The sequence below is a fragment of the Carassius gibelio genome, chromosome A21, assembly GCF_023724105.1.
Source record: "Carassius gibelio isolate Cgi1373 ecotype wild population from Czech Republic chromosome A21, carGib1.2-hapl.c, whole genome shotgun sequence".
Lineage (NCBI taxonomy): Eukaryota > Metazoa > Chordata > Actinopteri > Cypriniformes > Cyprinidae > Carassius > Carassius gibelio.
The window spans coordinates 5,788,684-5,807,148 of record NC_068391.1 but is presented as its reverse complement, the minus strand read 5'-3'; the positions used below and the strand labels follow the sequence as shown (position 1 = coordinate 5,807,148).

At 34.8% G+C, this 18,465-nt stretch overlaps 1 protein-coding gene across 17 annotated transcripts in view; it reads left to right on the top strand.

The window, feature by feature from the left end:
- LOC127941599 (E3 ubiquitin-protein ligase NEDD4-like) overlaps positions 1-18,465 on the top strand; it is a 70,138-nt gene that overhangs the window by 47,128 nt on the left and 4,545 nt on the right. For 5 of the 17 annotated variants that reach the window (XM_052536843.1, XM_052536839.1, XM_052536841.1 and 2 more), the window contains 15 exons: positions 1,537-1,593; positions 3,006-3,140; positions 3,784-3,951; positions 7,906-8,103; positions 9,560-9,637; positions 13,117-13,171; positions 14,804-14,862; positions 15,499-15,564; positions 15,853-16,082; positions 16,265-16,386; positions 16,534-16,604; positions 16,751-16,846; positions 16,940-17,013; positions 17,100-17,160; positions 17,315-17,374. In XM_052536843.1, the coding sequence (XP_052392803.1) occupies positions 1,537-1,593; positions 3,006-3,140; positions 3,784-3,951; positions 7,906-8,103; positions 9,560-9,637; positions 13,117-13,171; positions 14,804-14,862; positions 15,499-15,564; positions 15,853-16,082; positions 16,265-16,386; positions 16,534-16,604; positions 16,751-16,846; positions 16,940-17,013; positions 17,100-17,160; positions 17,315-17,374 (1,530 nt within the window). Of the gene's footprint in view, positions 1-1,491; positions 1,594-3,005; positions 3,141-3,780; positions 3,952-7,905; positions 8,104-9,559; positions 9,638-13,116; positions 13,172-14,803; positions 14,863-15,498; positions 15,565-15,852; positions 16,083-16,264; positions 16,387-16,533; positions 16,605-16,750; positions 16,847-16,939; positions 17,014-17,099; positions 17,161-17,314; positions 17,375-18,465 lie in introns of all 17 variants that reach the window. The other 12 variants (XM_052536840.1, XM_052536838.1, XM_052536830.1 and 9 more) reach the window with 5 other exon arrangements.

Sequence of the window (18,465 nt, the reverse complement as noted above, 5' to 3'; positions counted from 1 at the left end):
GTTTTACTAACAAGGTTTCAGAACCACATGACTTTGGAATAGTTCACCCATAATTGTTATAATTTACTCATCCTAATGCCATTCCAAACCTGATGGAGTTTCTGTCTTCCGTAGAGAACAAATTATGAATTTATGAATGTTTGTGCTGGTACTCTTCATACAACAACATATTGTGAGCAGGACCTGTCATGCTCTATATTCCATGTCATCTGAAACCATACTATAAGAAAAGGCAGACTTTAAACTGCTGTTCAAATGTTTGGGGTCCCTAATATCTTTTATTTTTAATGCTAGCTAAAGCTGTATTTTTACTTGATCAAAAATACAGTGAAAGTGATTACAGTCCTGAACTTTGAAGTAACATTTCCCTTTCACTGGAAATAAAAATGCTTTTCCTCATCCGCCTGAATCCGCTTGAAATAGCGACCCATTCCATGTCCTTTCTGCATCACGTCTACTTTCTCACAAGAGGATGATCGGTTGGTGACTCGTTCAATATTTGAGATGTGAAACACTGAGTGCCAGTCGGATATTTTCCCAGATGTTGTTTCCTCGGTTTTTATAGTCGGTGAGTCTGTGGGCAAGTTTGAGTCAGTTTGAACTGCTGAAGGAAGCTACTTCTTTGGATGATTCCTGAAAACCTTTTAGATATGTCATTGTGGACACAGTGTAATGTCAGGACAGTCTCAGTTACAGTCATTATTATTACTGCGCTTATGGAAGCCACCAAAAATACAGTAAAAACAGTAATATTTGAAATTATTAGCACATATTAAAATAATGGAAAAAAAATAAAACAATGAAGACTGGAGTAATGACTGATGAAAATTTAGCTTTGCCTTCACAGGTATAAATAATGTATTAAAAGATATTAAAATAAGAAACAGTTATGCAATTTTGCAATGCAATAATATTTCAATATTTCTGTTTTTTTTTTTTTTTTTTACATATAAATGCAGACTTGGTAAGCACATGAGTATATATTAAGAATTCATTTATTGTTTAGTTTTTAGTTAGGCTTCATTTTAACAAACGTCCGTTACCATTGTATGAATTATATTAAAAGAATGGTTCACACAAAATGAAAATCCTGTCCTGATTTTTTTATCATCTTAAGACAAAAACAAAATGTTGACACTAATCATCCCTTAATTGCAAATGAATGATTCTTTTTCCCCCCACAAACATGCACCTGGGTATTTCTTTCACTCTCCTATCACTCTTTAATCAAATCTCAATTTGTTCTCAATTCCAGCACTGATTTCAAATTAAATACACTCCCTATAGTTCATGTAATCACATCTCGTTACACTGATTTTTTGGGGGGGTTGCTGAATCCTTACATCACTCTGCAGGGCACCTCTCACAAAATCACCTAAAATAACAAGAACCACCCTAAAATCACTTCCCCATCTACTCGTCGTTCCGCTTTCTGGCTGACCCTGTCCTTCCATTTGCCCTCATTTCCCCTCTCCCACTGGCCCAAAACAGGGCGATTGCCTGCCCCATCTAAAAGCAGCTGTTATTGCCCAGCAGAGCTCCCAGACCCGACGAACAAGAGCACAAACGGTCACAGGCGTTGAGGACACCATGGTAATGTCCACATGTTGTACATTTCTGCTCTCCTTTTGTTTTTGGTTGTTTATTTTTTTTATTTAGATGTGGTTAAGTTTATTCATTATTATTAATATAAATACATTTTTATTACTTTTGTAAATACAATTTATTTATGAGTGTTCTTTAAGGATGGCACCTCTCATTTCACTTTTTTTCATTTTGCAACAGTTCTTTAATGTGATATTGCTGTAATATATTGTGAGTTAATGTATTTATTGATTTATTTTCACTTTTAGTACGATACGAGTATTAATTATTATTATTTAAAGTTAATGTAATTTATTATTATGATATAAATGTATATAATTTTTTTTATGAACCATTTTATATTTCATATTTAGATTCCACATTCTGTATTTTTTGTCTTTATTGGTGGCACATCTCATTTCATAAATATTTTTTCTCTTTTATTTTATACAGATTTTTGAGTGTTTGTATGACTATAAATTGAGAGCTTGTCAGGGATCATTTGACACCCAGCATGTCCATCTTTACTCTATGTATAAATTCACCCAGACATATTTATCGGATGCATTTTAAATGTGTCCATAACACTATTAAAACATGTCACCTTGTGTGGAGTGTGTTTTGGGTGTTGTGTTGCTTAGGTGTTCTTATGTGTTTGTGAAAATGTGTCAGTGTTCTGGTTTTAAGTGTATATTATTCCCACACTCATCATATTGGATGCCATATCATGTAACAAGGCTTCAAAATACAGATATGACCCTAAAATAAAATCTAAACCGGTTCATTCATTGTAGCAGAACTGACAATAGCCGCTTTTCCACTGTCGGGTCAGTGTGAGCCAGTGCTTTAAACGGGCCGGGCGGACCTGTAGCACCAAGGCCAAAAAAGAGCTGTTGTGATAAAGAATAAGCTGACCTCGGATTTCTTCAATGGGTTTCATTTACCATGTTTACTATGGTAATGTAGTCTTTTGCATCGCTTATAAATATTTCTGCCTTTTATGGTGATTATACTACACATTGGATCAAGTTTTTTTTAAACACTCGCTGCTGACTGAAAGTGAGTTTTGAGCTTAACTTATTTGAAAAAGTTTTTTTTATGCTGGTGTTATAGCTTTTAGCTTTATGAAATGACGCAGAGTACTCCGCCTTTGTTCATAACTAGTCCTCCAACCCCAGCTGGCCCACTTTGGCCCAAGGTTTTCGTCGGGCCAAAAAACCTGAGCTGTTGGCCCAAAGGAAGCGCAGATGAGGCACAATCAAGCACCGAAGTGACGGTGGAAATGCGACCGGCCCTGGCACACACTAGCACAGCCGCTTTGGCCCAACAGTGGAAACGCGGCTAGTGATACAGATTTTAATATCACCAAGTATCTTCTTTGTTTTGTGAATATTCAAAATTTCTGTTTAAACTCTGTTTAGTCTCCATCGGCCTCCTACGCCTTGACCACACCAGGCCTTCCGCCAGGCTGGGAGGAACGCAGAGACCCCAAGGGACGAACATACTACGTCAACCACAACAACCGTAGCACCACCTGGACGCGGCCCATTCTACAGGTACAGGATTCTAGCATAGCCTGGCTAAAGCTAACGGCGGTTTGTTTTTCACCAAGTATCTTCCATGACTCTCCTTCTTTATTGGCCGATGGTTTTAAACTGTGTCAGTCTCATTTACTTTCTGTTGTTCTGCCTTTATCTGTTTGCTCCCATGTTCTTGTGTACTTGTCCCGTCACAGTGTGTTATTTGTTTTGCCAGTCGTGTGTTTTCTCGATCTATTTATTGCCACTCTGGTTCCGCTTGATCTTTATCTTATATTTCTGGTCCTTGTGGTAGTAAACTCTCTATTCTTCACACTTCGTATGATTCTCTCCATTTCCTTTTCTTTTTTTCTTTTCTTTTTTATAATAGACCACATAAAAAGGCTTATTTAACTGATCTACAAACTTTTAACTTCTTAAAAATATTCTGTAGTCATTTTTAAACCAGACGGACCTTCATGTTTGTCCCCACAATCAAATTAAACCTTAGAATTATTGATCAGTTTAATAAGCCTTCATTTCCTACAGTATTGTACACCTGGTCTATTCTGGACCTCTTTTAAACCTTGAATGCAGTCTAACTAGGGTCCGTGTGGGATGGCGTGCCCTTGGACTAGAGCATGTGGTGACTAGCTAACTCATCCTTTTCTTTGACCAGCAGCACCCTGAAGATGGAGCCAGTACCTCAGCTGCGGCAGCAGGAGGCGCTACAGCTGCCACACCCCCCGCTTCCACCCCTCCCTCCTCCAGCGGCCATCTAAACGAACCACAAGTGCGCAGAGCCCGTAGCCTCAGTTCCCCCACCGTCACTCTCTCTTCCTCACTAGAGGTGAGAACATCCGCTTTACCCTCCATTTTATCCACCGACTTCCTCCTTTCTGTTTACTTTGCCCCTCCACCTGATTCCAGTCCATCTGTTAAAGGGATAGTTGACCCAAAATAGAAAGTCTATCATCATTTACTCAACTTCCACTTGTTCCAAACCTGTAGGAGTTTCTTTCCTCTGTTGAACACAAAAGAAAACATTTTGAAGAATGCTGGTAAGCAAACCGCTGACGGTAACCATTGAATATGGAAGTCAATGGCTACCAGCAACTGTCTGGTTACCAACATTTTTCAAAATGTCTTCTGTGTTCAACAGAAGAAAGAAACCCGTACAGGTTTGGAACAACTTAATTATCCTTCTTATGATGACAGAGTTATACATTTAACCGTCTGATTAATCTCAAACACTTTGTTTGTTATTAACCAGTATTTATTTATTTATTTTTCTTTATTTTTTTTATTCTTTGTACTTTTATACAGTGTTCCAATATTATTTACACTACTACTATTTAAAAGTTTGAGGTCTGTAAAGTTTATTTTTATTTTTTATTTGATTGTTTTTGAAAAAGTATCTTATGCTCACCAAGGAAGTATTATTACAATTTAAAATAACTGTTCTCTATTTTAATTTTTTAAAATGTTATTAATGCCTGTGACGCAAATCAGAATTTTCAGCAGCCATTACTCCAGTCTTCAGTATCACATGATCCTTCTGAATTTATATATTAACATGATAATAGAATTTAGAATGTTATATAGCTTATAAATGTTCTACACATTATATTCAATATTTATAATATGTCAACATTATAAAGGTCTTTACTTCATCTGTTTGCTGATTAAGTGTTAATTTCTTGGGAAAAGAGTTAACTGTGAAGTTCTTTTAAATATATATATTAACATTGTTTTTTTGTTTTGTTTTGTTTTGTACTTGCCATATTTTGCTTTGTTTGCTTCCCCCTAGTGACAACAATGCCAGTCTTTGTTTTTCCTCATATTTTGACATTGTTGACTTAATGTGAGGAATTTTATTACATGTGATGACTCATGGAGTTCTGAAGAAAAAAGGATCACTTCTAGATAAACTTTTGAAGTAATAGTTGTTAAAGCTCAAGTCTGGACATATGTTTCCTTCAGTTTGAGTGTGTTTGATTTGAATCGTGTCATTTCCGTAAATGAGATTCAGTTTATCATTCATGCAACTGACAAAGTCAGTTTTTCATCACATTTGGTGGTAGACAAGTGTCAGTTTAATTTCCATCGCGACAGTGCAGAGTAATATAATCACAATATCCACACACAGTTGGTTGAAAAGGGAAATCAGAATCACATTCTATGCACACTGCCTCTGGCTTCTTTTAGCTATGAACAGCTGAGGCAAATGATTATTTGTAGCCCTTGTATTGTGCATGGATCAGTTTTAATATGAAAGTCAGATTTCCCAAAAGCCAATTCAGTCAGGAAACCATTTCATGACCCGTCTGCTCCAGACCTTTTCAATTCAAGTTAATTTAATTCACTTCGATGCACAGTAAAATAAAAAAATAACTGGTTATTTCTGTTTTGTGCTCTTATCATTAATCATTTTGTTCTCTTGCAGCTGCCAGCAAACTTGTTTTGTTTTATGAAGTGTTTTCTTTAGTTGCACGCTATGGCATTATGAAGTCAGATATTTTTGCTTAATGTCTGCTAAAAGGTATTTTTGCTTGCTTTGTAAGGCAAGTTCCTACAAAACACAGAGCTAGTTTTGACTCCCATATCACCCCATAGTCACTTTAGTCTCACAAAATGAATTCATTTGAACCATGCAATATTTAAATAGTTTGATTAGATTTTTTGATTTGTTTATTAATTGATATCGGTTCATTTTGCTTATATTTTTCACGTTTTTTTTTTTTTCAAATAGACATTACATAAGAATGAACACATTATGGATATACTGTCAGAATATATATATTTTTTTTTTCGTTATAGAAACTGTAAATTTATTCACGCCCTCTGAGATAAGATGAGACTTTGACTATACAAAAGAAAAAAAAATCCTTGATGTACTGTACTTGCAATCATCCCACAGACTTTGAGAAGTTTAGTTCTTATTGCTGATTGTTGAAATGTTCTCAAAGTTGAATTGAGCAGCTGTTGTTTGTATGAAGTTTTAATATGCTCATCAACATTTACGTGTGCATGGAAGAAAAGGGCTTCTACCCCCGCTTTGAACATTCGTATCAGTTGACGCTACCTAAAACTTGAAACCTAAAAGCTGTCCGTTTGCTTATTGTGAAACGCGCCAAAGTGTCACTATTGCCAAAAAGTAGTTGAACTTTTCAAACAGCCATGACTTCATATTTTCCTTCAGTTCTCTTGCTCTAAATCCATGTCTGATCTTTAACATATTTCTTATTTTGATTTTATATTATATTGTTCTGAAATATATCTGTATATATCTACTAAACTTTCCCATAATGTTATGAAATTATTTTATTTTATGCATTTGATATAGTATATTACAATAATATTTTTATATTGTTATTTATTTGTAATGCGTTAGACTTGTGTACATGCTGTTTTTACTGTTTCGTTTTTAAAAATGTATTGCAAATTATTTCCAGTGATAATTGATAACAGGACACATATGGTGTTTATAAAGCTCAAATTGTAATTTAATCCAGAATATTCATTTTAAAATGTCAAACAATTTTATCTGCGATGATGGGCCTCAGCCAGAGCTAATGGCCTCCGCTGTGAAGAATGCCTTTGCTAATGGAATAAACAATAGCTCTGTTGGCGAATCTGCAGATGTTGGGGAATAAATGTCTTGTGTTCTCTCTGATAGCAAATATTGCTTGTTACAGCCCCACACTTTCATGTAAAAAAAAAAAAAATAGTAGCTAACAAAAAATGCATGGGACTGCCTGGTGTGATCCTGATTAAAATCCTTGCTTCTTTCTGTCATATCTTGACCTCAGTATTTTAAAGAGAAATAATGTTTCAGTGCATCTCTTAACCAAAGTATCTCTGGCCTCTTGAAACATGAAACTTTTTGAAAGGTAACTTGTATTTGATCTTAGTACAGGGAAAACAATTCTTGACGATTCCTTGCATAAGAAGAGGTTTTCTCTCATTTATGTATTTGATATTGTATCGTAGAGCTTGATATATAGTGACAGATCCTTACACGACCAATATATAATCTGTTGTTTTGATTTTCTTCTACTACCATTAGCTGCAGTAGCTTGAATATTTGAATAATGTGGCTAAAAGGATTCACAAACCTTTGAGTGTTAAGTTAGGAGCTGGGTTAGTTGCTGAGAAGTATGTGAAGAAGTATGCTTTGAAAGGAATGTAAAAACATCCCATTTTAAGTTACATTTCATTTAATTTTGATTGGCTGTGTCAGAGTTAAGAGCTGGTTCTTTGTAGTTCATGTTCTGTGTTATTAGTACTCTGGGAACACAGTCCTATTCCTTGTTCTAATCTTATTTTTGTGGTTTAGCTTTCAGAAGGAAAGAATGCTTAGAATTCCTTCATCAGATGAGCAATTGTGACTAATCACACGACAGGTGCTGCATTTGCATCTGAAGATATTCTTATCTAATCGGTTACATAAAGAAATGCCGGGTTTTATTAATAAATAATCAGTGTTGGACAGGGCTAAAGTGTTGAAAGGGAACCATTTGTTTTTGGAAAAAAAGAGAGCGCAAGAGAGAGAGGTGAAAGATGCTCAGAGGTGAAATAGAGTTGAAATCCTCCTGTGTTGTGCACTAATTAAAATGTTAGCAGGATTAAATAACAGTGTGATGCTTCATTAACCCATACTGCATTTTACAAATCTTAAAAAAAAAAAAACATTTTCAGTTTGCAAAATCTTTCCTACACAGAATTCAAATGAATTACACACAAGAGCTGTAAAACTAAATAACAGGGAAATAATTAACATTGGCTCTTTTTCCTTTTGCAGGGAGCCAATAACGGCCAGATACGGCGAGCCGTAAAGGACACGTTATCCAACCCTCAGTCCCCGCAGCCGTCTCCCTACAGCTCACCCAAATCCCAACATAAAGTAAACCAGAGCTTCCTGCCCCCTGGATGGGAAATGAGACTTGCACCGAATGGACGGCCGTTCTTCATCGACCACAACAGCAGAACCACCACATGGGTAAGACAAACACTTCCAAACCAAGTGAAGTGCATGGTGAGGGCAATGCCAGAATGAAAAGAAATTAATGAAAAGATTAAAATAAATTTAAAAATTATTTATATATAGTTTAACCTAATAAAAAAAAAATCATGCTTAGTAGCATGGTAAAGGAAGACTCTGTTGTAATCCTAGTTTGAAGTGTTATGATATATATTAGTTATAGGTGTACTATATTTTGAGATGTTGGAGAACGGCAGCGCTTTAGGTCTGCAGTTCCATTTGCTGACATAACCATGGTTTATATGCAGCTGTGATCACTGCTAATATCTATTTATATCTCATCACTAAGCATTTGTTTACTGTCAGCAGTTTGACTTGGAGCTTGACTGGTCGGCTTTTTCTCACAGCAGTCAGACAGTATCCTCCTGCACTGTCTGCTCTCAGCTGCAGAGTTTTCAGAGAATTTAATTTAATTTTATGTTATTGTGCATGCAATGAATGTAATGAATCATGAATATTCTTATAATATATACAAGAATATATATATATGGAATGATTTATATATATATATATATATATATATATATATATATATATATATATATATATACATATACATATACATATATACACACACACACACACACACACACAAAACACTAAAATTGAAATGAAAATGGGAAAAAAACAAATCTACACATTAACAATAACTATAATAGTATATCAGTTTGTATTGTCTCCAGTACAAACTTCTAATTTAATGATAATAAATAATGAAAATAAAAATAATCAATAATAATAATAATACATTTAGTGGTAGCCATTTTCTCAAATGTTTGAAGTGTAGATCTGGTATTTTTTAAATCTTGTTAAATGTTTGCCTACGTTGCGTGAAAGGTATTTGGCAGAAAAATGACTTTCATAGATACGCACATGCCAACAAACACAATCTTGCTCACAATTGCACACTTCAGTGCCCCATAGCTGGAGGGATGCCCCGGGTGATGCTGACGTGATACGCTCCGAATCAATGTGCCACCTGGTGTCTGACAGAGGAACTGCAGCTTCTCTCTAGCGCCCTAATTTCCCCCAGCACAGACTCACCTTTGTCCATTTCTCTGTTAAATGTATTGCATTCTCTTTGTCTTTGTAACTGGACAGGTTTAAAGTAAATTGAAAATAAATTGTCTTTGCACAATTGCATGTAATAGTACATTGTGGTTTACAAAGTATGTCTATATTAAATCCTGCTTGTGGTTTTGAAATGTCCACAGAGAAGACTAAAAGTTCACTGTGTGTTTTTACTGTATAATCTCCCCATGAGATGTAAAGAAATACAATCATTCTAGTATTACTAACTTCTTTTCTAAAGAACTGCATTTTGGCAGCAGACAGCAGATGCAATTTACTGTTAAATGAGGATAAAACCTTCAGGGAAAATCTGAGCATGTGTCAACCTCTTTTTCTTTTACAGGAAGATCCTCGCTTAAAGTATCCTGTTCACATGAGAACAAAAGCATCCCTGGACCCTGGCGACCTCGGCCCACTTCCTGTGAGTATAAAGAGAGTAGCGTTAAAGCTCTTTCAACAGCCTTGTGTGACATGTGTCCTTTTGGTGTGACACAGCGATGCAGATTCACGAAGGCAACAGTGATATCATACGAGAATCGCGAAACTAATTCAATCTGCAAAGCCAAAAATAGGATTAGGTCTGACAATTGAATGGGAAAACCATAACTAATGACACAACAGCAGGAATATGGCTGTGGTGTTTTCTGGATTTCTCTGTTGATGTACTATGGCCTCAAGCGGTTTTGTAAAAGAACTATGCTACATTAAATTTGACAGTGTAGTAGGCCGTCTGAGAATTAATTTTTTTATATATAAATTATATATATAATTTATATATATATATATATATATATATATACATATATATATATGTGTGTGTGTGTGTGTGTGTGTGTGTGTGTGTGTGTGTGTGTGTGTGTGTGTGTGTGTGTGTGTGTGTGTGTGTGTGTGTGTGTGTATATATATATATATATATATATATATATATATATATATATATATATATATATGAAATTTGCCCAAGAACAATACTGAAATCTATTCCAAATAGAACCACCAAAATTGACATTGGCAAGTTAATGCAATGCTCGCTGGTTGGCTGATAACCTATAAAGAAATGCAACATAATACAATTTACAATAACAGCAATTTGCAGGATTGTATTCAGATATAATATGGTTTGCTAAAGATAAGCTGTTGTGGCTTGGGTAGCAAAGTGTATCTGTTTTTTTTTCTTTTTTCTTTTCTTGAACTCTATGTGGCAGTACATGAACTGTTACTCACATTGAGTCAATATAAATGCAAATAGGAGAAGCAAAATGTAGCAAAACGTTTTGTATTGTCACCTCATTTCACTTCAGAGACCGTCTTATCACAAGAACCTCACAAATGTTCTAAATATTCCCATAAATACTCTAAATAATTAATCCTGTTTATACTGTATATAGACAAAATATGTTTTAAAATATTATTTATATTTAAGTGTAGTGTGTATATAGTAAATAAATAAATAAAAATCAAATAAAAATGTCATTTTTGAACCCAAGGAATAATGCATCCCTGGTGATACTTTTCCATAAATGATCTCCTGTGAGCACAAGCTTTTTATCATTTTTTATGTTTGTTTGAGAACAGTTTGGTTTTTGACTCTTCTTTTAGCAAGAGTTGATGTAATATACGACTCACATGATGAGATTGTGAGGAAACTCAGTTTTTTTTCCCCCACCTAGGAGAGATGTTTGGTAATCACACCATCTTTTCTCAGGTTTTCAGTGGAAATGCGTGCCAGCAAACAGGGACTAATCTAATATACATCCATTTTTTTTGCTTGTTTTCACGTAATATTGAAAAGGCCATACACATGCAAGTGAACTAAAACTACATTAATATATGCGAATAAATCCATTTCTGTAACTTCACAACATTGCTTTTTTTATTACACACTCTTATATAAAATGTCTAAGAATATACTTTTTCTCCTTCATCTGACTGCCAGTACATTCCAGTGTTAAGTATAATTGATATACTATCATAGTATTTATTACTATTTTTAATTGCTCTAATTTTTACATTTTCAGTTTTTACTTACATTTAGTAATTGTTATGTGCTTTTGTCATTTTATTCATTTTTATTTAATATTTCTATTTAGCTTTAATTACTGGGTTTAATTTTTAGCAATTTTAGTACTTTAACTAATTTCAACTAGCTGCCAAAGAAACAACACTAAATGTTTTTTAGTGTATAATCTAATGCTTATATTTTATTTTATCTTTATTTCAATTAACCTAGTTTAGAGTAACGACTGGTACATTCACACATATATTTTGTATATGATTTTTCTTATTTTTAATAACTCTGTATAAATGATTCCCAGTGCATTACTGTAGTTTTGTCTCACAAGCTGGTGGTGTGTGTGTGTGTGTGTGTGTGTGATTTCTCTTTTGGTGGCATGGGGGAACATGGTGCGCTCTGCGCTCGATGCTGTTTGTGACAGAATCTTCCAGAGGAGGTCGGTCCTCTCTCTGTCTGTGTGTTTACCTGCCTGCCCACCAGCCTGGCCGCCCTCTCCACCTTTATTATCATTGCTGGCATGGATGACTGTCCCTCCTTTTGCCTTTGTTTTACTCCTACTTTCACTTTTACTTCCTGTCTTTGTCAGTTCTTCTTCTTCTGATTTCTTTTTTAGGTAAGGTTTTTTTTTTTTTCTTAGTGCTTTCAGCTCTCTATAGAGTTCAATATTGAGAAGTATTAGTAGTAGTATTATTATTATTATTTTCAAAAGTATTTTTGAAATGTATTCATTTTCTTCATAGGAATCTCAGAATATTATGTTTTAAGCTTTGAACCAAACCAACAATTTAAATCAAAACATCTGTTTCAAAGATTTTTTTATTTTTTATTTATTTTTTGATAATCAGGTACAAAAAAACAATGTATTTTATTGTCATTATTTTTTATGGTCTAGTGCTACATTAATTAAAATGGTAAATAGCTAATATTACGTAGTTTCTGCTTCCCTGCCTGATTGCCAGTGGCTGATTTTTTTTTAGGTTTTTAAATGCATAAACAGCAAGAAAAGTCAAAAGAACATTCTGCATAACACGTGGATTAATGACTGGGTCAAATGCTGGATGAGTGGCAGAATGATTTTCAACAAAATATAGGGTTTTGGGTTGTGACCCAGCAAGAATTACGCAGACTCTAGAATTTACACTAGCATATATCATTACTTTACCATTGCAAAACTCTTGGTAGGTGTGTGTTTTTAAAAGACACACATCACTGCGACCCTAAACTGGATTTTTACTTCCAGAACCCGTCTGTTGAGCTCTATTTCTCCTGTCTGTCACCATCTTTCTCCCTGCACGTATCTCGTATCTGGTTGTGTTGATTATCATTTCTCCATCCGTCATCCTCCACCTCTGCACAGTGTGCATCCTGTGCTTCGTTCAATGCCAGTTTTGGCTGATGCCCGTTCAGCACGTGAGCGCTTGTCTTCAGTGCTGGCTCACAGTCTCTCGGTCGTAAACGGAGGTCTTGTCCCCTCTCCGGATCCCGTGTGTGGGTCGTCAGACAGCTTTCATTGATGTCGTGGGTTATGAATTGTTGGCCTGTTTGGATGTGTATCCCTGGCTGTGATTTTTGTCAGGCCTGACAGTTTCTTGTGATGTTGGTATCAATGTGGGTTTGCAGCTCTCGAGGGTCTCCGCTCTCAAAAGAGGGGGCAGTATGTGAATGTGTGTGTGTGTGTGTTTGTCTGAGTGAGAGTGAATAAATGAGGTCTCTTCTGCATGCTAGTGGAAGCTCTCGCACACTGAACTGAGGAATCGTCATATCTTTCTGTTCCTTCCTGCCATCACATTATCCGTTTCAGATGTTGTGTTGATGTATCAGTGGTGTATCAGGTCTGGTGGTCTCGTCTGATCTTAATGTCTCTCTTTCTCTCTGAATCTCCGCAGCCTGGGTGGGAGGAACGAGTGCACGCAGACGGAAGAACCTTTTACATCGACCATAGTAAGGACACTCATTAATTGACAGAATAAGCAGAAAACAAATTTAAACCTTTATAGTGACTTTTACTCAGGTGAATTCATTACCTCATGAATTTATTTCTTCTGTTGAACACAAAAGAAGATATTTTGAAGAATGTTGGTAATCAACCGATGACGGTCCCTATTGACTTCCATAGTGTGGTGGGGGCACTATGGAAGTCAATGGGGACCGTCATCTGTTGGTTACCAACATTTTTCAAAATATCTTCTTTTGTTTCATTTTGTTTCATTTTTGGGTGAAATAATCATTTTAAGTTATTAAAAATATTTTAACACATTCAAATTTTTATAGTCTAAATTTACTTTTAATTTTCCTTTACAAAGTATTCTAAATATTTTATACTTTTGACAACAATTAATTTTAACAGAGAATTAAAATACTTTATATATGTATATGTTTACACATCACTTAAAAGAACAGTTTTCTATTTGAACAAATTTTGAAATATATTTAAAAGAAAACAAAAAATTAATAATTTCATTCGGTTTTATATGGTCAGAACTTACTGAGTATAAGGCGCATCAGTCCAAAAATACGTCATGATGAGGAAAAAAACATATATAAGTCTCATTGGACTATAAGTCGCATGTAGTCGCATGCGACTTATAGTCCAATGAGACTATATAATCCAGCTGAATGTCACTTCACTTCACTTCATGTATTTAGAACCAAGAACCAAGAGAAAACATTACTGTCTACAGCCACGAGAGGGCGCTCTATGTCTTCAGTGTAAACTACAGGAGAACTGAGCAGCATGGAGCGCCCTCTCGCGGCTGTAGACGGTAATGTTTTCTATTGGTTCATTTCTCTCGGTTCATGTCAAATTAATTTTGATAAATAAGTCGCACCTGACTATAAGTCGCAGGACCAGCCAAACTATGAAAAAAAGTGTGACTTATATTCCAGACAATACGGTACAATTTTTTTATGTTATAGCAATAAAACTTTTCTCTCCTTTTTAATTTAATTTTGAATGTCTTTGCATGCCTGTAAACATACTTTAATACTGTGAAGAAAATACTGGACAGATGTTTTTATTCAATTTTGGAGTTTGAAAATGTTTATTTTGCTTTAAGATTAGATGGAATCCAGCATAGTTTTGCGGTGTTCTCTTGGGAACTATAATCCAGCTGCCTTCTGTTTTACACAAACAGTAATTCAGGTTTCATTCACAGATAGGCTCTCAAGTTCCTATTTGTTGTTTTGTCTCAGTAACTTTATTCTGTGCTGTGTGATCAATATCTATTTAGAAGTTTATGGTAATACAAGTTGTGAGCTCATTTTACTCATGCATCATTAAACTGGGACATGCCCTCATTGTCCATCACAACGCAGGGGTGTTTAAGCACTGCTGAGTTTGCTGCCGTGGTCGATATACACCTGTTTTGTTTGTCAGCTTCACACATTCACAAATGACCTCGAGTGTTTGCCAGGTCCAGTGGTGTGTGCACTGATTTATGTTGAACCACCACATTAAAGGGTTGTTAAATGAAAGATTTTCTTTAAAAAGTGCAGCTAGTTTTCTGTCAATTGAATCTGTTTCAAATTGCAATGAAAACATGAGGTTTATAAAATTCCTCTTTTCTCCTTCAGACACCAAAAAAACGCAGTGGGAAGACCCTCGCCTCCAGAGTCCTGCCATAACTGGACCTGTGAGTGTACTTTTATCCTCTGTCACAATCTTTCTATTATTCTGTCTCTGCTCTCCTATAACACTTGTGGCTTTTTGTTATTAAAAAATGTAAAAAAATTCATAGAGAATACAAGGAGATTTGTCAGGAGTAGGAAAAAAATATATAATTAACCATTAAAATACAAAATGACAGATTTTTTATGTCTAATGTCTAATTTTTTAGTTTAGAGTGTTTTACTATTAGTATTATTATTAATAGTAGTAATAATAAATAATTCTAATTTTTCACAATGATCCTCATTACTGCAGTATAAATTTTTTATTGTATTATATTAAATTTTTTGATATGATTATTATTATTGATTTTTTTTATTGATTAAATTAGAGGTATTAAAACATAAAAAATACTTGTTTTTACAGTAGATTAAAATAAAAAAGCTATGTCACAATGAAAAATAGAGGCCTTTTTAAAAACATCAAGTTACATATACACACATATATACGTGTGTGTGTGTGTTGATGTTCTTTTGAAAACATTTTTAATTATTTCTAAACTCATGTTTGCCTTCTTGATTGTCCATTGGTACAAGTCCCCCTAACTGACCGAGTTTTAGTTTTATTGTATTTGGTTTTTAATTTATTTGTCTTCTCTTAGGCGGTGCCATATTCCAGAGAATTCAAGCAGAAGTATGACTACTTCAGAAAGAAGTTAAAGAAGCCGGTAAGAAACGAAGCGTTTTCAGAGACATTACAGTGAGCTCTTTCCTGTCACATACTGTATTCCTAGACACTCTCATTTATTCCGTGTGAATCTGTGTTTTTTTTTTCAGTTAAATAGTTCTTCACATGACAGAAACGCATTAGTTTACAGTGCTGTCGTCTACAGCCTTCATATTAAGTTGAAATGTAGCTAGTCGTGAGCTTCAGGTTATTATTTTGTGATTTTAATCATCCAAACATGAATTCCAGGATGCATCTGTACGTTCCTTGAATCTCTCTCCCCCCACAGGCAGATATTCCGAACCGTTTTGAGATGAAGCTGCACAGGAATAACATCTTGGAGGAGTCGTACAGACGCATCATGTCCCTGAAGAAACCCGACAATCTGAAGGCCCGTCTCTGGATCGAGTTTGAATCGGAGAAAGGCCTGGACTATGGGGGCGTGGCCAGAGAATGGTTCTTCCTGCTCTCCAAGGAGATGTTTAACCCTTATTATGGGCTGTTTGAGTACTCGGCCACGTAAGTGTCCATGTGTTTGTGCACTAGTTTTGTGTTTTGTCAAGTTTGATCATCTTTGTCTGTCTGGTTATCTGTATTGTTGCTCTGAAAGAAAGTAAGTAAGTGTTTACTGTGTTCCAGAGCTGGTCTGTACACTCATTAGACACTCATTCGTTGAACGTCTCCCTTCTGTCTGTCTACAGAGATAACTACACACTTCAGATCAATTCAAACTCTGGCCTCTGTAATGAGGATCACCTCTCATACTTCAAGTTCATCGGTCGGGTGGCTGGCATGGCTGTTTATCACGGAAAGCTGTTAGACGGTACACAAGCCTGTTATCTGAGAGCTGATCAGAAGCTTTTTCATGTGACACCTTCTCTATTTTATGGTTCATAATTGTTTGGTTGGTTTGGTTTGACATGTAGTTGCTTTCCCCTGTTACAAACAGAAATGCATTCTTGTTTTGCAGGTTTCTTCATCAGACCGTTCTATAAAATGATGCTGGGCAAACAGATCACACTGAATGATATGGAGTCAGTGGTGCGTTACACACACACACACACACACACCAATTTTAAGATAGAACTCAGAAACCTCATAAAACAGAATTCTCATTGAAATCTGTTGTTTAAAGGCAGTGACTTGAAGTTAGTGTGACATGTTTTGCATTTCTGTTTGTCATGTAGGACAGTGAATACTACAACTCTCTCAAGTGGATTCTGGAAAACGACCCCACAGAACTGGACTTGCGGTTCGCAATTGATGAGGACAACTTTGGACAGGTAAAACCATTATGTGTCTAAATGTATGTTTTTGTCTAAGTGGGAGTCATTTAAAATGAGAAAATGTAATTGTAAAATGTTTAATATTTCTAGACATATCAGGTGGATTTAAAGCCGAGCGGATCAGAGATGGTTATAACCAATGACAACAAAAAAGAATACATAGAGTGAGTTGCTCTCTTGCTCTGTTTGTAAATTAATACATACAGTATCTTATACTAACAAAATAATTTCTATCTACCTTTATATATAGCCTGGTGATTCAGTGGCGGTTTGTGAACCGGGTCCAGAAACAGATGAACGCCTTTTTGGAGGTACATGATCAAATCCCCCACATGATAACAAGCTATTTGTAGTTCCAGCTATTGCCACTAGGCGGTAGCAGAAGTTAATTCCTTACAATTACATGCCAAACATGCTTTATTGACATGCAATGGTTTAATCATGTTTCACATATCTCTTTCACAGGGCTTCACCGAACTTATTACTATCGACTTGATAAAGATTTTTGATGAGAACGAACTGGAGGTAACAACTTACCACATACTATTTCTGAATCATCCATGTCCAAGACCTTCGTAGAATTATAAAAAAAAATAATAATAATAATTTCTGTATTTGGTTGAATGAATTGGCTCTTCTCATATGAGCACAGAGCAATGCATTTCTGTTCAGGTTGTTGTTTGCATAATCGATGGAAAGCCACACTTAAACCAATCATTGTGGCAAATAATAATAAACTAATAAAAACAGACTGCTGTACTATTTATACTGCAATGTTTCATCTGCATGATTTTTACAGTGTGAAGTGGTTTTTGTACTAATATCTGATTTATAGTTTATCAATTATCTTATTTCTTGTTCCAAATAAAAAAAATTAGAAAGAACTTTTAAGTTTATGAAAATTGTATTGTAGAAAATTTTATCACCACAGGCACTATATAAAACTCTTGGGGTACCATACACCAATAATATACAGAAGTTATTATATATACTTCTCACACACATACAAACAACTGTTCAAAAGTTAAGGGTCAGTAGATTTGTTTTATTTTTATTATTACTTTTATTAAGCAAGAACACTTAAAAGGGTCACTAAATAATTTAAAAATGTTTCAAAAAGTTAAATGTATTATTTTTTCACAAAAAAAAAAACAAGAAAATTAGGCAGCACAACTTTTATATTTTTAAATATTGATAGTAATAAGACATTTTTATTGAGTGCCAAATCAGCATATTAGAATAGTTTCTGAAGGATCATATAACACTGAAGACTGAAGTAAAAATTCTGAAATTATATTTTTGCTGAAAATTGTTTAAAGTATATTTAAACAGAAAACATTATTTTAAATTCTAATAATATTTCACACTATTATCACACAATATTTTTCTGTCTTTCTGATCAAATAAATGCAGCCTTGATGAGCAGAAGAGAAAAAAATTATATTAAAAATATTACTGATCTAAACTTTTGAATTGCAGTGTATATTACGCAATAATATTTTTTATAATGTAACTTCATTATTTGAAATAAAGTTTCACAATATTATTGTCTTTATTTTGTATTGAAAAGGCACCCTTGATGAGCATTACATTTAAAAGATGTCTTTTAAAAACAT